At 41.5% G+C, this 27,334-nt stretch overlaps 1 protein-coding gene across 1 annotated transcript; it reads left to right on the top strand.

Moving 5' to 3' along the window:
- Positions 1 to 520: 520 nt before the first annotated feature.
- Positions 521 to 27,334, top strand: caln2 (calneuron 2). Its single transcript, XM_029448917.1, has 6 exons — positions 521 to 1,291; positions 6,775 to 6,899; positions 11,958 to 12,101; positions 13,876 to 13,988; positions 20,727 to 20,877; positions 23,864 to 27,334. The coding sequence occupies exons 2-6, from the start codon at positions 6,782 to 6,784 to the stop codon at positions 23,989 to 23,991; spliced, it is 654 nt and encodes a 217-aa protein (XP_029304777.1). The 5' UTR covers positions 521 to 1,291; positions 6,775 to 6,781; the 3' UTR covers positions 23,992 to 27,334.

Here is a 27,334-nt window from a genome sequence, read left to right as displayed (position 1 = left end):
GGTGGGGTATCTAATCAGAGGCAGAGAGCGAAAAACACAAACAGTCTGCGCAGAAGATAACAGAGAGAGGACGACTAGTTGCAAAAAGAGAGAGAGAGGTTTCGGTGGAGAAAAGGGCCTCAAATCTTGACGCCATGGCCCACAAAGAAGAAGATGAAGATTTTGGATGGTGGGGAGGAAAGAGGAGGGGGGGGGGATAAGACACACACTGCATCATTTAAGTACTGCGGCTGATGTCATTTCCTAAGCACCATAATTGGTCATCAATGAGTCTTAAAGCTGAGAAGAATGGCCTAATGAAAACACACACGCACTTCCCCAGGGAAATGTAGCCTTACTGATCTTGAAACCTTAATTGCTCGGACATCAGCCCCCCACCTCCCGTCTTTGACTTCTCTTCTCTCTCTCTCTCTCTCTCTCTCTCTCTCTCTCTCTCTCTCTCTCTCTCTCTCTCTCTCTCTCTCTCTCACACACACACACACACACACACACACACCTGAGCACCAAGGCGTCGCATATGCCCAGCTCACCTATACACAGTCGCACCTCTGCTGCCGTGGCCCCCATGTGGCCCCTCCCTTACCGGACTGGACAGATACATGGGTTAACTCTGTCACCGGGAGAAGCCGAGATACAAGCACCGGGAGCGTCGGGAGATCCCCTCCCATCACTCTGCTGTTATACCGATCTGCGCTCTAAGCGTTCACCAAGCATCCTCCGGTTTAATTTGACAGAGAAGATTAATTTCAAATCGTTTATTTTTATCATTTTATAAGAGGCGACAGTCAACAGCAGCAGCACCAGCTCCGCTTGTTAGACCCAGACCCGTGGGCGGCTGGGTGGCGTCCGACTCGGCGAGCTGATAGGACGAGGATTTGGCACTCTACCTACCAACTGCTTCATCCCAAATTCTCATGATATGGCGATGAGAAGTGAGATGTAGAAAACGAATGGGAGGCCATTCATGTGGGTCTGGGCTTCAGCTAAAAAGGACAAAATCTCCCAGCACCACCACTGCCATCCTCCTCATCTAACCAGTTGATTAATTTTTCTAATAACTATCTAAAAAGTGTGGAGCACATGACACGTTGGTGAATCTCCGAGGCAGGTCCCACACATAGACTGAATGAGTCCATCTTTGACTGTCGGACGGACTCCTCAAGAGCACAGGACGGATGCAAACAGACTAAACACATCTTGGCAATTCAAAAGACCCTCAGCATCTCCGCCAACGGTGCTCTAACCGAGCGCGGTGAATCTCACACCGGGGGACGAGTCTTTTCACGGACAGGTAGGCTATTCCCCGACGGCTCATTAGTGTGCCACCTCTGGGTTGGTGTGTTAAAGGTGATCAAGGTGATTACCGCGACTGACCGCCCATGCATCGGTCCCGCTGATGGCCGCAGAGCCGCGCATGAATCGACTGCACCTGTTGTGATCAGGGTAAATGTGCGGAGCGTGCTTGTGCGCGAGCGTGTGTAAATAGACCTATATGTATAGTGTTGACAGTCTATATGAGCTGTGTTTTAATGGCTGACAACGTAATCATGTCTGTGTCTATTTGCGTTCAGTATCCGACTATTTCAACTGCTCCTGAAAATCTCTTTCCAGCTGTTTGCGTGCGTCGCGCGCGTCAGTTCGCACTGTGTGGGTTTGATCTGTGTGATTAGGTGATTATAGGTCCATCACACACGCGCTATAAGTGTAATTACAGTGTAATTGTCCCAACACGCAGTGGGAAGTAAAGCACTCCATCACTATACATCATGCTTTATCAGCCGCTCTGCTGTTCACTCAGGCTCAGATATTGGTTCTGATAAATGGGGACTGGCTGCAGTCTGAAGCCCAATTGTATTAATTATCATTGCCAGATGCTTAAAACCCCACAGTCATAAAGCGTGATGGCCAAATCTGTCACCTGCCTCACATTCATCATCTGATACCCTGGGGGGCCCGCCTGTGGAGGGTAACTGATGGAGGGTGTTACAGTACGTGCGTAGTATTGGGCGGTCTGGGTGCGAGCATTTTGGAGGGTAGCGCGCTTGAGTGTTTTTCTCATACATTTTTTTATTTGTTATTCTCAGACACCCCATTCTCGGTGCAATGAGGTTGACATATAGCAGCGACTTTGAGCATCAGGCGGTGTGAGTCCAGCTGCGCTCCCTCCGCTCACTGCAGATGCGCGCAATGTGGCAGACAATCGTGGGAGTCCAACTCTTATCCCGTCGTGTCTGACTCATTTAACATCCAACAAGCGTCGTTTCAGACCACCTGACAGAAGACCAAGGGCACACACGTCCACATCTCCTCCTGCCTTGGCTTTTGGTGAAGCACCAGAGCTATTCAACTGGCGCAGCAGCTGGTGGTGGGGTCAGAGAGAGCGTGTTGGATGACCCATGTTGACCTGTAGACGGCTGTAGGCGACAAGATGGGCAGCCCACCCAGTGCCTCTGTTGAGGAAATGTTTTTAGAGTACTGTCTTGATGGGAGAGAGACAGCCGAAATGACAGCAATGTAGAAACTGCCTGTCTTTGCCCAAGGTGACTTCAGGAGGACACTGACAATGTGACATTGAGCAGTGACATACATGAGAGCTAGTGTTTTGATTTTCATTAATTGCTTTCATTATTATTTATTTAGCTGCAAATCTAATAAGAAGCCATTTTACGGTTGCCTGTTGAGGGAACACATGTCTTTCTTTGATGTGTAAAATGTGTCTGCTATCCATTTCGTTCGGCTTTGTGGTGTATCTGACAAAGCACAGAGTTGCAGTTTACCTTTATCCAACACTGGTGCGTCAACTGATCAGCTGTGGTCTCTGATTATATTTGGCAGGCGGCATGGGGCCTTATCTCCAAAACTGGAGAAGCCATGGAGAGCTAACTGACGTTTTAGTGGCTTGAAGTAAAAAGAGAATCATTCATTGATTTATCTTGAAGTCCCATACACATCACAGTGCTTTATATGAAGTTAAATCACACAGTTTAGCATGTTTTGATGGTTAATCAGTAATAGTAACAACTTGTTTTTTTTTGATCTGATGAAAAAAGGCTTGATTCTGTTGTCTTGTCTGGGCTGCCTGCTTGTGATGGCAGTGCTGTGCATGTGCTTTTGGGAAAAAGTACTGTTGTGACCTCTCAGCCATTCTGCTAATGCATTCCTCTCCATGGGGGCAGAGGGAGGTGAGGAAAAACATGATTCTCCTGTCTCTCCATATTCCCAGTTTTTGGCTCAATCTCAGTTGCTACTTTTCCCTTCATCTCCGCCGGTTCCATCCAGTCCCAGCTTCAATTCGTTCTCATCACCAGGCTACAGACTTGAAACTCAGCTCCCTGGGGTGCAGGTGACCCCACAGTTAAAACACCGTCAGCCATCCCGCTTTCATCCCCTTTGCACCCTCCCTCCTCCCCCTCTTTTTTTCACCTGTCTGTCTGTCTATCTGTCTGTCTGTCTATCTATCTGTCTGTCTTTCTGCCACTCCTCTTCCTGCTCTCAGCCAGGCGATGAGGCTTATCAGATGGAGGTTTTCTGCAAAAGCTTGTCCTTGTCAGCTCTCATGCCCGTCTCTGTGACAACAGTCTGTGTTTTCACGAGTGGAAAAAAACGCAATCCAAAAATATAGGGTAAAAAAAAAAGAGAGAATCAGTGTGTGATTGAGTTTGATGTGTGTGTGTATGCGTCTCTGCTGGTTTGTGCAACAAGTGAGTGGGTGTCAGTGGAACAATTGTGAGAGCAGATGGAATGTTAAAATATATTCTCATATTCATTTCATATCATATGTCTTATTAATTTGTTCACTGATTAAATAATTGCTGGGTTCTGTTTAATTTGAGGAGTTGAAGAATGTAGGGATTTCAGCTGACTGTGGCTTATTGAACAGCCATTAAATGTTTCTTTCATTTTTCATTGAGACTTTTCTTTTTTTTTATCTTGTGATTAATTCTTTAGTCATTTCCTTAAATGACTTCACTTGTGAATCCACCACACATCACTGGTTCATATTGACAAACTTCATACACCATAATGTAAATACAAAGCACTCTCATCTAAAAGCAACGAAAATAACAATAGTACATCTCATATACACGCATGATCCTAACATCCACACATTAACTTGTCTTACAGACATGCATGCACAAATGCACCAATAGGAAATATATATTCATTCATTTACAATTTCTGCAAGAATACACTCCAAAATAAATCTGGAAATCTGGAAGCGGACAATATTTTGGAGGTTCTGGTATATACAGCGGATATCCTTTTAGATTGTTGGTTCAATCCCCGCATGTTGACGTGTCCTTGAGCAAGATGCTCCTGATGTGCAGCAAAGCAAAATACACTTATTTCCAACATGTTTACTTTTGCACTCCGGATGACCTTATTAGTCACCACTAGAAGTAAACAACAACTGTTGTCAAGTGCAATATGATGCAGAGGCTTTGAAAAAGCAGCCATTTTGTTTTGTTTTTTACCTCTCTCATATTCATATTCATGTCTTTTATCTAAACCTGTTGCTTCCTGACAAATGTTCTATCCATCACTGAATGAACGTTTTTTCATTCAACCTTTTAGTTATTTCATCTGCCTTTGTGAGAAACTGAAGAGAAATGGCTCTTGTGCAGTTTGTAAAACAAACCTGATGCCACAGAGGGTATAATGTAGTAGAAGGGCTGCCAGTGAGAATCTTATTTATTCATTTAATTAAATCTTAAAACAAATTCACTCTCAAAATTAGTGTGGCAATATTTAATTGATATGGATGTGCGTTGCATAGCACTTTAAGGCGAGACCATGTCATTCTGCTAAACAGCTGCCAAGTGAGAATTGCATGTATGAACACAAGTATTAAAGACTGCAAAAGGACTCAATGATAGGTGCACAGCAACATCTGTCTAAAGCTGCTACATCAGCCACCTCAAGCAGCTGGGATCTGAGACTCACATCTGCAGAACAGATATACCCCGATGCAGTGTTTTCAAATGCGGGAAAACCCTCTAAAAATAGGCAATACACTCCTTTCCCATTGCCAGTTGACAAGTCTGCCTTTCTGTTTTTACTTTTCTGGCGTGTTGGGTTAGTAAACAACAGTAGTAAGTAAGTAGTTTAAATATCTGTTACTTTAGTGTCTCCTGTAAACCCTCGAACCAGAGATGGTGATTGTGTGAACAGTGGAAAGACTTGATGTGTGTTACAATACAGTAAAATGACTGTTTCTGTCAATGGAGTCTGGTGGCTTTAAGTAGGGCATATTAATTGTATGTTTTGTACGTTAATAAATTATAATAATTGTCCTAATCTCTGTTGATTTTATTGATCATATATATTGGTCACACATCATACCATCCGAGTCTCATGTGTCCATCACTGCCGACCGAGCCGGCACTAGCCACTAAAGACAAAAGGCAGATGTTAGTGGGTGTGAGAGGGGTTTTTTATCCAGTGGGAAAGGGGCTATACATGTTACCTTGTGTACCTTTAGTGTGCAGGTGGAACAAGACTAGAACCAGGAACTATGTGCACATACACACTTTTCTGCACACACACTGCGTCTGCTGTCTATCTTTGTCTCATGCACTCATACATACAGCTATTTTCCTGGTGTCCTCTACAGATCACCAGAGCAGAGTCGCACCTATCCTGCAGCTCTTAACCTTTTACACTGTTTTTGTCTTTACACTGAGTCTGTGTCCTACTCCTGTCTTAGCTCTGATCCACAATGATTCCCAAAGGATTAAAGTCTTGAGGAGAGGAGAGGAGAGGAGAGGAGAGAGAGAGAGAGGAGAAGAGAGGAGAGGAGAGGAGAGGAGAGGAGAGGAGAGGAGAGGAGAAGAGAAGAGAGAGAAGAGAGGAGAGGAGAGGAGAGGAGAGGAGAGGAGAGGAGAGGAGATGTTTATACTTTAACCATGTTTCCTGTAACAGAGACATCCCCACTTCTTTCTATCTCTATCTCAGTGTGACAGCGGCACGCTCACAAAATACTCTCGGGATCTCTATCTCTTCCTGCCTCCCTAACTTTCTCTCTCTCCCTCACCTCGACAGTTCAGCATGTACTATCGGCAGGAATATTACATGAAACATATCTCTAGTGTCAAAACATTACATTGGGAAAGCCGTCAGAGGGGCAACTCTCATGAATCAAAGCAGAGCGTCACTCTGATCATACGACAGCAGTGGTCATGACTGATTGATGCCCTGTCAAGCCCTGAGGTCTCCTGTGAGGTGTTTTGTGGCAGTGAGGATTGTCTGGCGGGACAAGAAGTCAGGAGATCTGACGGGGAGGGGGGTTAGAGGACACGATAGCGAGTGACAGGACTTTAGTGCTTTTCCCGAACAAAGAACAAGCAGGAGGAAGACAGCGAGAGAAAGATTGCTAGATTATACAGAGTTGCTGATGGTATTTATCAGAACAATAGCAGTGGAATATTTTTTTGTGACTCCATTGAAATATAATATGATTACATAACTTGTCACTATGATTTTGCCTTGAGGAGACAGCGGTTTCTCCCAGAAATGAGCATTAGCAGAGTGGAAGGAACATTGTTCCCTGCACAGGAGCTTGTGTTTCTAAAAAGGGCTCATGGTAGTCAGGATGTACATGCACACACTGAGACTCAAATCCCTCTTACCTGTAGTTTCTCGCACATACACACATGCAAAGTGTATTTATACTGTGTGTGTGCTTATGTGTGTGTGTGTGTGTGTGTGTGTGTGTGTGTGTGTGTGTGTGTGTGTGTGTGTGTGTGTGTGTGTGTGTGTGTGTGTGCTCTGCAGGGAGAAGATGCCATTCCACCATGTGCGGGCGGGCCTGCTCTATCCAGACAACTACCTGAGCAGCTCCCTGACGGAGGGCAGTGAAGCCTTCCAGCTCAACAGCATATCCTCAGAGGAGCTGGGAGGTGAGTGTGCTTACAGGGAGAAGGTCGGAGGTGGCAGGGTGCAGAGCAAAGTGTGAGCTACTAGCAATTAATGTTTCACTCCTGGAACAATGCAGTTGCAACGCCTCAATTCTCCCGGGGAGAGGTTTTTCCATTTAGCCATTTTGTCAGAGCTTGACTGGATGCATTGGTTTCCAATTATGGTGCTTATGTAATTCAATCAGTCACAGGACTCAGAATGACAGGAATAAAATATATACGTCCTCAAGTAGGACACCAATGTATTGATTTTTGTTTCGTAATTCAAGTTTTCAATCCATCTTGCATGAAAACCGATGCCATCAGGGCTCACAAAGGCTAGTTTGCTACATTATACAATTATATAAGAAATAAAACTTCACCGTGACAATTTGAGCTTAAGGGAAGTGAAAATACAAGTATCTCATTTTACATTCAATGCACGTTTTCTTTGGTAAGATTGTGGCTCAATCTTTGAATGTATTTATTACCCAGGATAATAAGTCCAAAGACCTTTCTGATACAAAACCCTTATGATTAAAGGACAAGTATGGTTTATTATAACATTATAACATTGCTTTTATCTTCGTAGCTTTGCTTTATTGGTTGTATCAGCAATGATAACGTTACTCGGTGTGGTGGTAATTAAAAAATGAATCACCTTCCGCTAAGAAATGAACAATTATAGAAGTTAGAGCTTTGGTGTTATTTAATGAAGAGTCCAAATGACAGATAACCTGCAGCTGGTCTGCTACAAGTATCTGACCCTGAGTATATAGAAACACAAGTCATTTATACAGTACAATTGCATTGGCAGGATCAGGTAATACAAATTGCCGTCTACCAAATGGGAACAAAAGGCACAGAGACATCCCACATGTTAATTACAATGGTTAACATCTGTCTGCTAATTGCCTGTCAATATGGTCAAAGTACCACCTACTGTCTAGTAGTACTAGCAGACTCAGGGACATCAGACATGTGTATGACAACTGTGAGAAAGCACAGGGTTAGTGACTGTAAGGCCAAACAACTTTATAGAGATAAAATATAAGAAGACTATGTGATAAATGTCCACGACACTCGGTACTCACTAAAGTAATCCCTGAGATCCAATGTGGCAACAAGCGTGATAAGTCCGATTCTTTCTTTTTTTCTGGCTTGCAGGTAAGATGTAAACATGGAAAGTAAAATGACTTGTAAACAAGTGTAAACCAGGACATCTGTATGTATACTGTGGTCTGTCACAGTGTTACGCACTCGCAGTCATTTCTTTAAATTGGCTTTACTTTCATGCAGTACAGCGTGTGTTCACTGAATGCACGACTGACCGCAGTCTGAAGGATCCTGAGTTATACTGTATGTCTTTACATTTGGCTCCTAATTATGACATAACCACACAAGTGCTATTTGACTGGCTGCACAAATCAAAAACTTCTACACTGCAATGGTTGCATATATTTCTGACAAGAAAGAAACAGCTCATCTTGACACCGAGCTAGGACAGAGAGGGTGCCTCTGACTGTGGCTGTTTGTTTATACATGTGGACTATTGTAGTTTGCTCAAATGAGTTTTGGTATGAAGTACTTTGTAGCAGAAATCTTTTAATCCAATGTCCCTTGTGCACAACTCGACTCAACCCAGTTCACTAAAACAGTTGCTTTGTTGTGCTGATGCAAAGCTGCTACAGTGACTGAATCGTCTCACCATCATTAGTCCGTTTGGCCTTTGTCTGGGTTTTGTTCGTCAAGGACAGTGAGAAGGGCACTAAAGTTTGGACCTGTATAGAGCTGTTATATAAATTAAATGTGGACTCTTAGACTCCAGACATCATGATGATGCATTATCTAAGTCCTGTCAGCCACAGATCCAACGCAACCAACAGGATTGTTTGATGTGGACAAAATATCCGTGATGTTTGCTGCCAGCATTTGAAAACTCCTAATCCGACTTCAGAGAGATGCTGAAGCTTCTTCTATCTGTTAGCGCAGATAGAAGGCTAGTTAATCACCCCTGTGTTGGATCGCGGCTATCCTTTTCTCTCGTTTTGAGGCGTTTCATCAATCACAGTGAGAACATGTACTGTCCTGGAGGGTTGGGTTCATATTACACCACCGCACACAGGCAGGACTGCATGTTCATATAACCACACAAACACACAGGCATTGCACAGTAATACATCAAGGACCAGCTCATTCCTACCCTGTTGAAAATGTACTCTTCACTGTTGAGTTGCATACAAATTCATCTCACTTTGTTTTGGGAGGCTGTACGGTCTCTCATGCAACTGACAGAGCAAAGACAGTTATAGGAGGCAGATCTAAGACAGACTTATTACACATAGGAATAAAGAAGCCGCATGTCAGGATGAGAATATTAATGACACACAGCCTGACAGAGACAGAGAGATAACTTCATGTAAAATTCATTGTTTTAACTTAGGAAAAGGATTAGTCTTATGGAAAGTGTGATATGACTTTCTACGTGCAGCAGGCTATTACTCTTCTCGATTGCATTTCTCCTGTAAAGATCTGCACAAATGTCGAATGGCAGCTGAAATGACACCCTCTCCTGTCCCTGAAGTGGAGAGATCCACAGGAATAAATGGAGTGCTCGCGGAGTGTGAAAAGATGTTGAATGAAGACTTGCAAAGTCTGTCTCTGCTGTCTTTATCAAGTCGATGAATTGGATCACCTCCACCCCAGCCCTAAGCTCCACCTCCGCTCAGACGGTGCCAACTGATTGGCAGGTAATTAGCCGGAGATTGACCGGGGTATTTTATAAGTAGGTCCTCCGAGGTTTGAGTAATTCTGCTGCACGAACAGATAGATGCCTCGTGAGCTGTGTGCGTTTACTTGCAATTTCAAGTTAGAAGGGAGCCTTTTATGTGGGAGGAGAGTCGGAAATGCACTTGGCACTGCTGGTGGAGATTGTGCTGTGTGGTGGGATTGGTACAGGCCCCTCTGGGTTTGTAAAATACAATAAGTATATAAAGATGTAAGAGAGACAAGGAAAGAGAGAGGGGGAGAAGGGACGGAGCGCAGGAGAGCGGGAGAGCGGGAGAGCGGGAGAGCGGGAGATCACCCTCACCTTGATGTGTCTCTGAGAAAGGCTGCTGCATTAATGGGAAAGTCTGATATCAACACCTGGGAAGCACCTTTTAGCCACCGTCTACAGACCTGCTCAATACTGTGAATCATTCATTTCATCTCATGGATCAGTCCAACTCCTGCACACCATCTGATGGCTCACTGTTACAGTGTGTAAGTCTTTAAGCAATTTGAATGGTTACAACTTCAACGAGTCCTCAAACCTAAACAGCAAATAGGATATGTTGTCATTGACACATGTCAGCATTTTCTGATGGGGTACCCCTATTGTCAGTCAATCAATTAATCAATCAATCAATCAAATGTATTTGTCACATGAAATTGTGCAAGGAACAACTTTGTGCACACGCCTTTTTTCCAGAGTCAAGACACCGCTGTTATGATCGCAATTAAGTCGTATGATTTTGATCTGCAACCATTACGGTTTAGGTTTGGTCAGGGTTGGCCAAAAACAACTGCTCGGTTAAATCTGCATTCAACAATCTTTTAGGTTGACATGGTGAACATGTTGGCAAACAGTTGCAGATATGGAGAAACATTAACATACATTTTGAGTAGTTTTTCTGTCCATCTGACACATGCAAGTCCAACATTCCCTTTCCTTTAGCTCTGTTTTTTTTTTTTTTATCTCTACCACCTCCTGAGAAATATCTGGCTCTAAAGCTGCTAAACGCTCCTCTGTGTTCACCACTAACTGTGTCTGTCTGATGTTTGACTTAATCATTGAAAACACTGAACCAAAACGGATAAGTTGTGGACACGGAGAACAAAAGCTGAGGAGAACTGCAGTCGGAGGATAATTCTGTGAGTTTATCACTACGAGTTCATAGACCACGGCCTCCACCTGCTGATTTTCACAACGAGAATCGTTCATAAATAAAAAATATATTTAGCGCTCTGATATTGCTTTGTTCTATTGTGAGTGCTCTGAATAATAAATGTATTCTTTGATTTTGAATTAGTAGCCTTATGACTTTGCCTTTATGGGTCTATGCATGGTTAAATCAATTACTTTTATTTTATGAAAATAAAAGCCCCTTTGCACTTTTTGAAAAGCCCCCTCAGTCAAATCACTCTGGTTTCTGGTCTGGGTGTCTGTAACTAGTCAATGTCATACATCACTAATATATGTCTATGTCTTTCTCAAAGCATATGCCCCCACCCCCGCCGCGTGCCTTGGAGTCATGCCCCCCTTGTTCAGATGCCTCCGCAGTCCATGAACCCCTTTAACATGCAAGAGGTTGTTTAATCCGTTCTTGGTATAAAATATTGATTAGAACCACTTCAGGGTTCGGGAGAGATTGTGGTAATGATTAAAAGAAACCGAGGCTGAACTGAGGTAAGAGATCCAGTGCCAGAACCACACAGTTTGATGGTTCAACCACCCCGACCTCCTCCCTGAGAGGTTTAGCGTCGCTATGACAACGTCACACTATTTCTGCCTTCACACGACCACAAGAATCCATGCCAGAAAAAATAAATAAAATAACATGTCATTTGTATGTCAAGTGTTTGTCGTGTATAGACAAGGAAATTATAACACGTGTTTTTATTGCCAATAAAGAATAAAGATGAACAAATATTTGAATCTGCTGTGATGAGCCCCCTGATCTTTAAGATGCATACAAAACAAGAAAATACATTTTAAAAAGAAAAAGATACATTCACATCTGACACCACACATGCCATTCTGGTCTCAAACTAACCAGAAGCCCTCATTCAGCACCAACAAGTCACACATTTAACTGCACATAGAAACTAAATGGATCCACCACAATGTTAACAAAACATTGCATAATATGCAGTTTATCTATTTAATTATTTATTTGCATATATACAGTAGTCGATCTCATCAATACTCACAGGATGATAACTGACCAAAAGACTCAAGCAGTAAAATATGAAGGCAGGCAGTTATGTACGGTGATATGTTGTGTATTTGTCGTGCAGAGATCCGTGAAGCGTTTCGTGTTTTGGATCGTGATGGGAATGGTTTCATCTCTAAACAGGAGCTGGGCATGGCCATGCGCTCCCTGGGTTACATGCCCAGCGAAGTGGAGCTGGCCATCATCATGCAGAGACTGGACATGGATGGTGAGGCACTACATAAGGACACACACTTGGGTGCATGCACGCAAACACATAGAGGGAACCTTTTCATAAAAGGCTGTTTAACATATACTGCATGTGTATAATGTTTGTGTTTGTGGTCAAATATGATGTGTAGAAGAAGAATATTTTCCTTCCAATTAAATCAAGTCATCAATGTGTTGAGTTTTATGTGCAAGGAATTAAAAAAACGCTGTTAAATTATGTCAAAAACACAGAACTTGCTCTTGCTTGAGGAAAAATGGAGAGTTTGAGTTACAGACCTCTTCAAATTGTTCTTGCAAAACTGCTTCTAAACTGCCTTGCCTTGTCAAAAATAAATACCCCTGGAGGTAATAAAGAGAGAACCTGTGTGTTCCTGCTCCTTAATCTCCAGCTCTGCTTGTAAATCCATAGACGATTGCAATTACTCCTAAGCAGTCCCTGAATCACAAACAAGCTAGTCAATCTTACAACTGGTTCTTATCTGCCTGCTCTTGATTTCCCAGCACGCGGTAAATATCAAAGGTCAAAACTAAAAGCTTTTTGCTTTTCCCTCCATGAGTAGTCCGACCATCTGAGAGCAGCGCTGCCATTTGGTCTGAGGGACAGTATCTCTCCAACTCTGACTTCTATCGTCTCTACGTCGGCGCTAATAAGTCACTGAAAGTGGTCGCGGACAACTAGTTTAAGAATGTTAATTATTATCAGGTGTTAGACAACCTGCGCGTTCCTTCAGATGATTCATTTCATGTCATTAAATCCATTCTTAGGAAATCTTAATCCTCTGATCTCTGGCATTATATTTGTACCTTTCCCTCAGGATTTAGGCAAAGTAGTCTTAAAATATAAGATTCTATCGTGCTAATTTAAAGCTGCGTTTTTGAAAACTAGTCAGGTTTCAGAACAGAGATCTAATGCTGTTTGATACTAACAGTATACTGTATTAGAAGGTAATATACATTTTACTGGTCTGCAATTTCCCTGGAAAGAACTGTGTAATTTGGCACTAATCGTAGGGGATTGAAAACTTAATTCTCCATACATGTTGAATTGCATGCTTGCCTGTCGACATTTTGCATGTTCAGCTGGGCTGCTGTGCACTGACTAAAATACTCTCTCGGTTAAACAGCAATTAATTACAAATCATTCATTGCAGGAGTGTCAATTGAATATTGTCTCTATTACCACTTTAATTAGCACCAAATTACATCGTTCTTTCTAGGGAACTTCATAGAAATTATTCAGAAATTACAGACCCATAAAATGAAGTTTCATCCTCCTACCAATACCAGCAGCACTGAGACTTGTGCTCTGTAAACCCATGCTGTGGGTGAGATGTTCATTGATTATTAATTCCACGGGTCGCTGGCTGTTGGTTGCTATCTCTAACAACATGCAGCAGTAGAATACATAATGCAAACACTTACAAGCTGTGTCCCTTGAATCTAAAATCCCAAAAAGTTCCACGAATTGTCGCTTCCCACATTAGCTTGCACGCAGGCACACACTCACACACACACTCACACAGGTGCACAAACCTTATTTAAAAGGTGAATTAGTGCTGATGAAGCCTTGGTGTTTGTCACGGATGAGAGCATCCATCTGTTGATCTATCTCAGGGCGCTTTTGTTTTGTTTCAGCAAGCGAATAAACTTCAGCATGAAATGTATTATTTAGCTCCTGTCTGCCAGCCTTCCTGTCTGTGTAACTGATTTTCTATTGTCCCGGTCTGTCTGCCCCTGTATATGTGTGTGTGTGTGTGTGTGCGTGCGTGCAGGGGACGGCCAGGTGGACTTTGAAGAATTCATGACGATACTGGGGCCCAAACTGCTGTCTTCTGACAACAGAGAAGGATTCCTGGGCAACACCATCGACAACATCTTCTGGCAGGTGAAAGACAAACCCTCCTCCTCTTTCCAACGCTGGAGTTTGTTTTGCATCACTCACAATCCTCATCACTTATCGGTTACATCCTTTACGCCTCCTCTTACTAACTCTGCCTCACCTCTCACTCAGTCTTACATCCTTAAGCACAAATCCTACTTTTGGAGGTACTCTGCACACACCTTCTTAAGTGCAAAAATACACACACAAAAACACACTCTCAGGCCCCCCACCTGCTTCTTCTGTTCTCTGAAAGAAAAACAGAGACTTTCTTTCTTTCGACTTAGGGCCTTGAAGGAAAAGAGACCTGCTGAGAATTAAGTATATTTCTTTATGTGAGTATGTTTTGGTGTTCGGGTGTGTTATCATTCAGACTGTTGCAGAGGGTATTAACATAATAAAGATTTCAGGGATGTGCCCCAGTATGTGGAAAGTCTGAGCTTGTGTGCTTTCAAGTGTTCAAACTGGGCTCACTGGTGATTAAGGCTGCAGCTCATCTACATGCTTTTGAACGTGCTTGCTTTGTTTTTGTAAATTGTTCCGGACAGAGAATGTGCTGCTCTCAGAGTGCTTCTTTGCCGCTTAGGTAAGGCATGCGACAATAATGAAAAGTGCAGGTGTGTGTGTGTGTGTGTGGAGGGGGGGCTGACAGCTCTCAAGACGCTGTTCTCTGCTTTCCTTGAGTCAGATGAGAGGAGAAACATTTAGCGTGTGACTCACTGAAATGAGGTGTGTGTGTGTGTGTTTCAGGTTACAAACACACACTGGGCCACATTTACATAAATGTTCTTTATTTTAGATTTCATTGTGCAATCATTTCAGAAAATGTTAAAAAAAAATCTATGCCATTCACAGAAACTTCTGATTTCAACATCAAGAGAATTTATTTCTAAAACGTAGGAAATGGAACGCCTTATATAAACAGGACACATTGCATTTTGAAGGAGGGACGGAATAAGACGGACTTGTGTGCCAGCCAGCAAGGCTGAGAGAGATGGGAGTATAGAGCTGCAAGCTGGACAATATGTGAGGAAGGGGAGGGTGGAGTTGGTGGTGTGTGTGGCGGGGGGGGGGGGGGGGTGATGCCCCATATAAAAACACAGGAATATAAAAGAAAACCACAAAGCAGGAGAGTGGGAGAAAATGAAACAAGAGGTACGAGAGCCTTCGATTCGTGAAGGTCACAGACAGTGTTCGTCTCAGGGGTGATTTAAAATGTTCACCTCCCACAAAGAGAAAGACAGACTAAAAGAAAACAGGAAGAAGGGGTACGAAACATTTTGAGACACGGAGAGAGGAGCAGGAGAGAGGGAGCGAGAAAATAAAGCAGAGAGCAAAAGAATATAGGAAGAGAGAGGAGGAGGAGGGGGGGGGATGAAATGGTGGGAGGAAGTGTGTCTCTGGGGACAGTGAGAGCGTTTTGTGGGTGTATGTTGTGTGTGTTTGTGTGTCTGTTTATATTACACAGACCTCAGAGGGAGACAGGAAGAGAGGGAAAGTCATTGTATTGAAAAGAGAAAGATGGAAGAGAAGGAGGCACATCATGGTGGACCATAATGACTCAGTTCAGCCTGTTCAGATAATATCCTCGCACAGTAAGATGTATAATGATTGACTTCTTCAAGGAGACTGGAGTTGGCACGTTTTGTGTATAATTACATTTTGTGTGCATTTGTGTGTAAGTGTTGAATACATTTAGTGTGTCTTTGTGATCCTGTTTTTTTAATTTTGTGTAGCATTAAAATATCTGAAAAGATATTTATTTTCCACATGGCCTGAGTAAAAGCTCAGGGAGATTTAGACATATGCTTTGAAAAGCTCCTGACACAAGTTACCACATTTCTGCTGACAGTCAGTAAATTAGATTTGGAAGCAGCCAGCCTGCGATTTCAAATGAAGCTACACTTCCTAAAAATAGAAAACAATACGTGTTTTTTTTGCCAATATCACAACAATGTTTATAGTTTATGAGAAATATGTTTGTGCTGAGAGGAAGCGAGACATCTGCAGAACATTCTACCGGTGTTCAGTAGCTGAAAAATGTAATCAGTGCCTAGTCTTTGCATATCGATTACTCGCCCCGTGTTACCTTGAATTTGTGAAGAAACCATTGTTTTTCTCACATGCCTCAACGGCAAACGAAAAATAAAAAGACAAAGAAAAGTCGTGATGAACTAAAGTAAATGGTACTGGTACACAGAGTGGCATGCCTGCGCAAGTGTGAGACTGTCCACAAGTGTTTTAAATAGTAAGGTGTAGGATACGAAGAGCATACGACTGGATAAATGAGACTTGGGTTATACTGCACAAGTTGCGTGAGACAAACAAATGTTTTGATATAGTTTTGCAGTTGTTAAACGCGGCCCCCGTTTACTTCTATTCATCTAGACTTTTCTGCGTTTTTGGATTCTTCATTCGCCGTTGAGGCATGTGAGAAAAACAATGTTGTCTTCACAAATTCAAGGTAACTGATATGCAAATGATCAATTCCTTTACATGGGTACAAACAGTTTTGGGGTTCTTGCTCAAGGACACTTGACCAAACATGTAGACAGGAGAAAATGGAGATTGAACCAACCCCCTTACAACTGGCCATTTTGAAAACCATGCTATAGTGTTTGGTTGGCTATATGCTTGATTTTATGCAACTAAAACAACTTGTTTTTAGGAATAGTTCAACATTTCGAGACATACACTTGATATACACAAGCTTGATCCCACTCTCACGTGTGGACAGTAATTATGAAACAGCCGGTTAGCTTAGCTTACACTGGAAACGGGTGGAATCAGCTAGCTTGGCTCGGTTCAACAATAACATAACAGTCCACCTACCAGCACCTCTAAAGCTCACTAATTAACATGTTATATTGTTTGTTTAATCGGTAGGAAAACTGTAAGAAAAACGCAAGTTGTGGTTTTACAGGGGCTCATGTGAAGGTGTGGTGACTCTCCACAACCTCACAAACCAAAGCTAAGCTAATTGGGTCTCTCTCTCGGAGAGGCATGCGAGTGGTATTGATCTGCTCCTGGCAACAAAGCAAAAAAGCACATTTCCCAAAATGTCGAACTACTCGTTTAACGTTAGGTAAAGATTGTGGTTGTGATTAAAAGAAACCAACATTGACTAATGATAGCAGATGGGACGTCAGGCATTGTCTCCATGTGTCAAAGTAATATGCAGTCAACCATTCACCTTCAAGACCTTTTGTAGTAATATGACTTGTGTTGTGCAATAACTAACATGAGTCATTTTAAGTACTTGAGAAACCTGCACTGTCATTTATTTTGGTGAGTCTCTCCAGCCGGCAGCCAATGATGTCGATTTATTTCCACAGTGTGAAAATCAAATGACTCTTTTAACTTGTGAACATCCAGTCTGCACTCATTTGTGTCAAAAGTCCCTTTAGGTGTTAAGTTAAAGTTACATCAAGTTCCACAGTTTTTTTCTACCATTAATTTGTACTTTTTTCAGTCGACCACCTGTCAGTATTATTGTCAATGAAAACAGACACTGAAGGAAGCAGAACGGAATAGCCGGCCAATGACAGGCTTATCACCGCCGTCTGCATCTGTTGAGACAGTCTGCAGCATTCATACTGATGACCAGTGATGCCAAATTAAAAATGTTACATAATAACTGCCATTTGGCGGATGGTTGTATCCAAAATACAATACTTATTTTAAGGCGAGACACTACAGACAAAAACATAATTCTTCATCCTCTGGTCAATTTTGAGAGTTTGTTTTCTTTCAGACTAGTGGAAAGGAAACACATTTAGGTGTTTATTCTACTTTGTCTATTTGCGTGTGTAGATTTCTCTTAAATTCAGCCAAAGTTAGCGTTAGATAACGCCTCATTTGCATATTTAAACACAACATTTAAGAAAATCTTTGAAGAATGTTTTCTCAAAATGAGTTTTCTTCTCATAGTCTGAGCCAGAAATCTCCACTTCAGTAGCAAACTTTCCAGTTTTATTTCTATCTATGCTCTGAAGGTTATTACAGAGGTTTCTTTCTTCAAATATCATTCATAACCTAATTTATATAGCATTTTATTCCTAAAACATGGCAAAACTAGATTTGTTTATGGCTGTTGACAGTATTTTCTCATTTATAGAGTGATGTGAAGAGATATCCAAAATATGTTTCCGTTTTTGACTCTATTATGTCAACAAAATTAAACAATATTTTTTAACCTGGCTTTATCCAATGTTTAGATTTCTGTTCTTGAAATTAATGCTGATAATCACATATTTAATAAGTTAATGCGTCTTTTGCATATTTAATCTTACAATTATAGAAAACTTGTAATATAAAAAATTGTCTTAGTGTAAGTAATCACCTGTGGAAGTATCATGCTGATATCTAATAAGTAAAATGTTTACCCTATTCACCTGCAGTGTCTCCCCTACACTCAACACATTCAATTGTGCTTTTGTGGATCTAATTCTTCTATTATTCGTTTGTGGTTTGGCAATAGGCCTTTGCTTTCTTTGTTAAAAATAACTTATCTTACCTGCAATGTCATACTGACACGTGTCCTCTATACAGTATGTGTGTGTTTGCATATGTGTCCATACAGTGTAGGGCACGTGTGCATCTTTAAATATACATTTCTTCCTCTTCATTAAAGCGACAGAAAAAGGAGAGAATGAGTACAGAATAAAAGAAACAATTCTTGCAGGTTGTCACTGGGTGACTTTTAAGAGAAGGACCAGAAGACAAAGCAGGTGGACGACTGACAGAAAACCTAGTTCTGTTCTGAGGCAGGATTAGGAGTGTGAGCACCTGTTCTTCTGATTGATGTGTCCTGGCTCCTTCGGTATGTCACGGGTCACTGCTCACGATCCCTTGCTGTTTTCCTGTCACATGCACAAACACACAGGCACACAAATTTGAGTTCATTCAGTGAAAGACGAAATGCTCAGACAGGCAAACGATCGATTATTTACATCCTCTGCTCGTCACTCTGTGTGTGTGTCTGTGTCTGTGTTTGTGTCTGTGTGTGTGTGTGTGTGCGTGTGCGTTCGTGCGTGCCTGCGTGTCCTTCAGAGACCAGGCAGGAGGAGAAATCCCTCTGTTGGTTGGTAACAGGTTGTGGCTTTTCCCCTCAGACAGACAGACAGGAACATTTTGTGCTCCTGCTCTGAGCTGTCATGTTGTCTATCCTGCGGCTGCAGTCCAAAAAGTTGTTCCTCTTTCCCAGCATCCATTCAAAGCAGAGACAGCTTTGGCAAGAAGGGGAGCCCCACAAGGTTGCACGAGTCAGAGCAGTTAAACGGGGGAAAGACACTTTTGTTTACATTTGGATTGTGTTGTTTACAATTTATAATGCTATAAGTTTGAATCTTGTTTGTTGTATCAGACCAACCCTCCGTCTTCAACTTCTCCTCTCACTTCTGTTTGTTTGCTATTCAAAAAAGCGTGTGAGTGAAACTGAGCCCTTTTAAAAAGCAAAAGGTTAAAAAATTAGTTTCTTCGAATCGATACCGCCACAGCTCGGAGACAGTTAGCTTAGTTTAGCATAAAGCTTGGAAGCAGCTTGGCTCTTCCAAATGTAGAAAATATTCTGCCTACTAGTATTGTAAAAACGATATGCTGCGGTTTTACGAGGTGTTGAGTCCCCACTAGTTGCCTGGCAACCTTATGGTGACGACAGGACTCTAGAAAGTCCCCCCCCCCCTTAGCTATAGTGGTTCTGGTTTTGGGATATAAGCGTGTTTTCCCAAATTGCCAAAAGGTTTGATAGCCATGCCTAACATTTCTAACCTCTCATCAGTTATTATTACCTTGATAAACCATATGTCTGTTTTACGCGAGGTGGTCGAGCTTAAAAGAATGTGTTTCTTTTAGCGTTGAGCAAGTGTAATAAAGCCTGAGCAGTTTTACCATTCCCTCGTTAAAATGAGCATCTCCTCATCACCATCACAACTATTTTACGTCTCTACCACAATTATCTGCCAGTTCTGTTTTCTCCATCTGTGTCTCCCACTACTGCCTTCATCTCAGTTTTCTGTGACCTCACCATACTTTCCTATTACAATATCACTCTCGTTCTCTCGAGATATTTACCCCATATTTTCTTCTTCTTTGCCTCGCCTGCCTCAGTATGTCCATCTGTTGTGCTAAACCAAGCGACTGATTGTATTTGCGGCTGTCGGGGAGGTAAATAACCTCGACATCGTTGGTAGTGGGTTTGATGATGGTGTGTGCAAATGTGTCTATGGATTGGATTGTAGAAGGGATCTGCAGGGGGGGGTGGGGGGGAACGTGATGTTTTAGAAGGGCAATAGGACAGAAGCTAAGATTCAGACTTAAAGCCCATTAATCATTTTAAACACAAACATGCGCACACAACTGAGAATACAATCACTTACAAGGGCATGGATGTGTCGGTATTTCCATTGTATTTCCATTAAACCAGTTGCACATGTATCCCCCTTCATCAGAGCACACACAGGTTTGCATACTGATTCAGGACACCCAAAAATAGCACCAGTGATGCATAGGCAAACATGCTGCCATTACATTACAACTGACATCATTCCTACTCATAGCGTACATAGTGTACCTGTACATTACGCATACTGTATATAGTCAACAAAACACAAATTCATACGTGCCATACTTTTGTGCAGCTTGTGCATTTCACACCTCATTCTTATCTTCTATATTTATCTGCCCTCATTAAGCCCATTTGTGGATGACATGTGTTTTTGCATTGATCGCCTTGTGCCCCTGCAGTTTGACATGCAGCAGCTGTCTCTGGATGAGCTGAAGCAGGTGCTGTTCCACGCCTTCAGGGACCACCTGACGATGAAGGACATAGAGAACATCATCATCACCGAGGAGGAGAGCCTCAATGAAACCGGGAACTGCCCTGAGTATGAGGGAGGTGAGGAACCTGTTCTCTTGGAAACTTTGCTGTTATAAAAACCTTTACTTATGAAAAGTAATTTCGTATTGTAATTCACATCAACTGTTTAAGTGATCCATTGACATTTTGAGAAATGCATGTATTTGTCTTTTTGCTGAGCGACCCAAGAGGCTGCTAGCTTAGCTTAGCATAGGATAAAACCCTCTTCAAGACATCGACCAACAGGAACACGATGACATGGCTGAATGAATGGAAACAAAATGGCAGTTCAGTCTGTTATCAGGTTTTGAGGAAACGGCTTGTCTGGCTCTCTGCAAAGTTCAAACATACATCCAGCAGGCGATTTGAGGGGGGGGGGATGCTATCCCCCTTGTTAGCAAAATGACCAAAATGCATGCCCTCTCTGCCATCCCCAGTAGCAGAGAGAGTGCAGGGGCCGAGGTGTTGTTTAGTTGAACAAATGAATGAACCAACAATTAATGCACGTAAATCCCTGTAAAACCACAAATTCTGTTTGTGCAGGGATTAAACAAACAAGATGCAATGTGTTAACTAGGGAGCTTTAATGCTTTTGTTCGGCATGTATTTGAACTTTGCACAGAGACAGGCTTGCTCTTTTCCCCTGCTTCCAGTCTTTTTGCAAAGCTAATTGCCTCCTGGCTCTGGCTCCAAACTTAGGGCGCAGATATGAGAGTGGTATCGATCCACAACTTCCAGCCAGAAAGAAAATTAATATATTTTCTCAAAATGTCAAACTACTCCTTAAAGCTTTAGACAAAACCGACACATTCATGAATCTATTGCTGCCTCCAGCAGTTGATACGACGGAACAGTTGTCTGTATTATGAAATCCCACTTGTCAACACAGGTGTTACTAAACCTACCAGAACAATGAGTAACATTTTAAGATAGGAGATTCAGCATAAGGAAATAGAAAGGGGAAATATTGAGCAGTGTGAAGACAAGAAGATAGGCGAGATCACACAGTGACAGTAGAAGACTAGTTCTGAAGTCTTTGGGCAGTTAGAATAAAGTAGAAACAACTAAATGTAATGTTGAGGGGATAAACAATAGAAATTAAAACTTTCTCATTCCCTTGGCGTCACCTTGGTTCCAGTAACTTGGTTAGGTTTATGAAACGATCATGATATGAGTTCAAATAAGTATGTTTTTTATTGGTGAGTGACATGTATACATAGACAATAAATAGAATATACGTAATGGACAGACATACAGACAATAACAGAGCAGTTACAACGATGTCTGGGATAATATGAAGCGTCTGTGAGTAAAGATCAGACAACGTTAAGCAGTGTATGTGCTGGACACAGTGAGGTATCTGTGTTGACTGATCCTGGTTGTTGTTGTAAGATGTTGTAGTGACCATAAAGTATTTGATATAACGGCACTCAAGAGGCAAACGAGAGGCTTGTTGTTTTTAGGCGACCTGGGAAGGAGACCGGGCTGTAAAAAACTAAGACTTTTTTAACAAATACACTTTTAAATGACTTGCTTTGAACATTTCAAGGTGAAAACCTTCATTTTAAATTTGCTGCGCTACCAACACAAGTATCCACCACAGAGGTTTCATCAGTAACGGGGAGATCCTGAGAGCAAGGTCACGAATGCTGAGGCATATTCAAGGAAATGAACGTTATATTTAAATCATAAAATCTATTAATCTCAAGGTCATGCATTTGTTTCTTTGGGTTTAAAGCCAAGAACGAGAACAGGTTGTTAATGTTGAGTGCAAAAGTGAAACGCACTAGGCATTTTCGTTGAGACATACTTTAAGACCAAGTTATGTTGCTTTAGAGAGAAGAGGAAGAGAATAACTAAATCTGACCCTGTGTTAGTTATGGTGCAGGGCTGGAAATTGCCTTTCTGCTGTGAAACATCCACAAGTCAGACTAGTACAGAGGTAAAGACAGATCAAACACGCTAAGAAAGTCTTAATGAATCCATTGGGTACTGGCCTAGCGTCTTGGGAAGACCTAAAAAGAGACAGCTGGGAGGAAATGGAGAAACTTAGCAGAGAAGTGACGGTGAGGGAGAAGATAAGAGGCTAAAGAAGGGATCAGGGAACTGCTGGCTTGGCACTCTCTTTCACAAAGTTTCTGGTGTTGAGGGAAGGAGTTAGGGAGAGGGAACAGTAGAAAGAGGAAGAATAAGAAAAGATGAAAATAACAGCTGTATTACACCCTACATTTAACCATCTTCCCACATCCTCAACTTCTCTCTTTCATGCATGCTTCCCATCTTCTTCCTGTCCGTCGGGACTTCAGGCCCCTTTCACAGTCCCTCTTAGATCCACGACTCAGAGCTCTGAGTTGATTTATTGATGCAGCGTGTGATTCTAACAAACTAAGACAAGAGGGTAGAAAGAGAGGAAACTGTTGGTTGTTGCTTTTGCTGCAAGGCCTGTTGGAGGACACATCTGTCTCTGCTCTTCTTTCTTTTTTCAATGTCCTGAGATTATATCTTTGGGGGGGGGGGGGGGGGACAACTTTCATCCCACATATATAGGTAGCAGAGCAGAAAAGTTCCATGTCACTCCTCTAGTCTTTGTTTTCGCTGCATCATAGAGAGTATTACAACAAGTTTGATGTTTTTACATTAAAGACACTTGATGATTTGGGTCACAGTGAACTGCAAAACATGACAACTAGAAATGTTAGCTGCTATTTCATTCATACATTATTTGTTTGGGTCAGAGGTACACAGAGCCAGTCCGGCGGTTTCTCCTTGCTCCCAGTCTTTATGCTAAGCTAACCTTAGCTCCATAATTAACACACAAACATGAGAGTGGTATCAATCTCGTTCTCCAACTCTCTGCAAGAAAGAACATAAGTGTATTTCCCAAAATGTATTTTGTATCATTATATTGAAGTCAATCAACGAAGCAATTCATTAACTAATAACTATCACATAAGAGGCACAAACTGGAGCTACAAAATGATAACTATACTCTCTTATTTCTTTTCTCTTCTCTTTTATTCCTCAGTCCATCCTAAGAAGAAGAATCGGCAGACGTGTGTCAGGAAAAGCCTGATCTGCGCCTTCGCTATGGCTTTCATCATCAGTGTCATGCTCATCGCAGCCAATCAGATGCTGCGGAACGGCATGGAGTAACCAATTGCACTGTGAGCATGGAGAGTGGACAGAACAGCCATGACCTCACATCGTGTCTTTGCAGCCAAAGCAGGACCAGCCACAACCCGAGCACGTCTCTAAACAATCAGATGAGTTTTTTTAGTTTAATTTGAATTTACCTTATAGAAGTAGACAACGTGAGAGAGATATAAATGTGTTCTGCATTGAAGATGTCACCATGTATAGTTACTGGACTTACTGGCCACAAGGAACCGGACCTGAAAAAGAATTATGTTTTTATAAAACAATAAATAGAGGGTATTATTTTGACGAAGACCACCCTTTAAACTTGATTTTCTAATTACCGAAAAATGTTTATCAGGTGCTTTGAGCCATTCCTAATTCAAAATACAAACAGTGGTTATTATGTACAACTGCTTATTTACCCTAAAGAAGTAGCGTTGAATGTGAGTGAATGTGGGCACTGTATGTTGGGCACAGTATTAAAATGTGTTGTAAATCCCTAACAGTTCATAGAGTCATGTATAAACATCACACTTTATGTGAAACGTCAATTTAGTCCACTAATCTTGTAGCTCATGAAGTCTTTATGTGGAAGGAGCACAACTCAATACTCAGCGAGGGACCAGTCAAGAATCATCACTGTCTCGCTATCTCCATTAAGTCTTAGCATTGATTGATTGATTGATTTATTAATTGCTCGATCCCACACTTAACATTTGTGTTGGTGTGTAAATGACAGTACATAATGTATCAGGAGAGACTTCAGATATTTAGTCCGAAGTATACTGGAGCACACGGATGAAGACAAAAAAACGGCAGGTCAGAGTCGACTCCTTTCGCAGGGAAACGTCAGTCTTTTTGCATTAAATCCGTGTCCTCCAGTATACTTTGGACCAAATATCTGAAGTCTCTCCTAATACATTACTGCCCTACTCTGAGACACAGGCCTGTAATTCCTTGTGAGGCGGTGGAAGCGCAGTGAACCTCTTCCTTCATTAGACAGTACATAATTAGCTCAGGCTGTCTGAGAGGAAATGTATGAAGGTTTATCACAAGTAACAAGTGTAGCTATGGTTGTGGTTATTAGTAGGACCAGATATAAATTCCCATGTTTTTAAGTTATGTGTTGGAAGAAAATATTTCACCTCAGCATCTCATTGTAACACGGCCCAACTGTGGTAAATATAAACTGCACAAACAGCATGCCAGTATATACACTGCCATATCAAACATTTGTCTAACTCCCATGGATTTCTCTGTATATATAGTTGAACTCATCCCGTGTAATCTTGTATTATTGTTCTCAACAGCAGAATGTATGAAGGGTAGAAACTAGTGAGATAAATCAGGGATATACAGTTGAGCTGTAACATGCTGTAGGTACAGCTGTTTTCTTGGAAAAGGTTGCAGCCTAGTGGTTAAAGTGAGAACTGCAGCTGAACGCTTGAACAACCATGTTTACAAGGTGTTCCGAAAATCAACACCACTGAATTTGAGCTTTGATATGTGTTGTGTCAGTTTCACAAGGGCAATTTGGTCTGTTTTGGTGAACATTCTCTACTTTTAATGGCAAAACCAAGTGTTCACCACCCCACACCCCCGACCCAAATTATGCTGTCTCAGCAGTGTGCAGCTCAGGATTGGATGAGAGACTGAAGGTGACTGCTGGAGTAACTTCGGTAGTTTCTGGGGTCATGGTTATGTTTTATGGTCCAGATCTGATACCGCTACAATTTTATAAAGCTCACTGGGGTGAAAGAGTTTGAAAAAAGACCCATCAGTCATGCTCCCATTCTTTTATAATGGAGCCATAATCCCAGTGACGCCTCGGTTTAGATTTGAGGATGTTTTTTTACGCGGGTGTAGAGCTGGGCGATGAAAAAATGTCCATGTCAATGTTTATCCACTGTGAGAATAGTGTCATTGTCATTCAAAACCAAGATTATGGCTGAGATTAAGTTCTTAAACACGTTTAGAGAGTCAGTGGAACACAGTTCATTACAGTGAACATCATTTATATTATTTTTTATGTGATTATTTTCTAATATTAATAGATTATCATGAAAATATTTTCATTAATATTGTGACAATTATTTCAACAGAATCGCCCAGCCCTATGTTGATGCTATCTTTGAAATGCACTTGTCAGTGTTCATTACTACTGATTATGTGCCATAAAAGCAACATAATGGATTCCTAAATTGCTCGGTGCTCCCCTTGGACATGATTGGATCAGAGACTGGTTGGGTTTCGTCACTACCTTGGAGCAATTATTTGTTCTCATGTCTGATGAAAAGAAAACTATATATTTCAATCAAAGTAATGTGCAGCAATGTGACTTTCTATGCTGTCCGGGATAGATGAAATACAAAGGGAAGAGGGCTTTCTCTTAAAATAAAAAAAACTAGCTTTGTAAGATCAAGTATCACAGCAAAAATGTATTATACTGTAAATCAGTATGCATGTTGTTGTTTAGATTTTCATGTCTTTGAAAGACAGGGAAATCAGTTTAATCTTTCTTTGTGGTGGCACAGCCTTGGTTTAAATGTAGGTATGTATGTACTACTTTCACATATTTGACTGTCCAGTTTATACTGTAATAGCCATTTTTCTAGTTTCTACCAGCTATTAATCAAATCAGAGTGCAGGAGAGGGCATTTTCATAAATATGCAAATACAAGGTCACATCTTCATCATCTCTGTTTCACGTCGTAAAGGGTACAGTCTTTAGGCCTCACTGTGGATAGTTCAAATTGACATTGAATACAATATATTGTGTGTTTTAGGTTTTTATTCAATGTTCTCACTGCCTCATAGTCCTGTATAAACTGCTGTATAATGTATGCTACACTTATCCTCGTGAGTCAGTTTATGTCTTTGATATTCTCAGCACATTGACATTCGACCAATGGACCATGTCCTCACCATTGTCTATTAGCGTCATGGTCCTTTTGAAACCAGCATAGACCACTTCATCTTAACAAATCTCTAATAATTGTGCCATTCCAACATCTTTTCATGGCTTGGTAAAGGGAACTCGTTTGAAAGACCTTTTATCAACACTTTTGAAGTTTACATTATTATACTGTACATCTGTAATGAGTTTCATGTTTTTGAAAGTTGCTTTTGAGATTTGTTTTTACCAAAACATGTTTTTACCTTGTAGATTGTATAGAGATAAAACTAAACACAGAAATGTAAACCTTGGCATGCTGCTTAGAAAAAGGAGAACGAAAACAGCAATAGTCGCCAACTGAATGGATATTTAAAAATGCAAATAACAAGTTTAATCTGTTTAATCTAAAAAAAAATATATATCCATATATGTTTATGCAATAAAACCTTGTTTTGATAGAAA

Source organism: Cottoperca gobio, chromosome 14 (assembly GCF_900634415.1).
Source record: "Cottoperca gobio chromosome 14, fCotGob3.1, whole genome shotgun sequence".
Classification (NCBI taxonomy): domain Eukaryota; kingdom Metazoa; phylum Chordata; class Actinopteri; order Perciformes; family Bovichtidae; genus Cottoperca; species Cottoperca gobio.
This window is presented reverse-complemented; position numbering and strand designations above follow the sequence as displayed.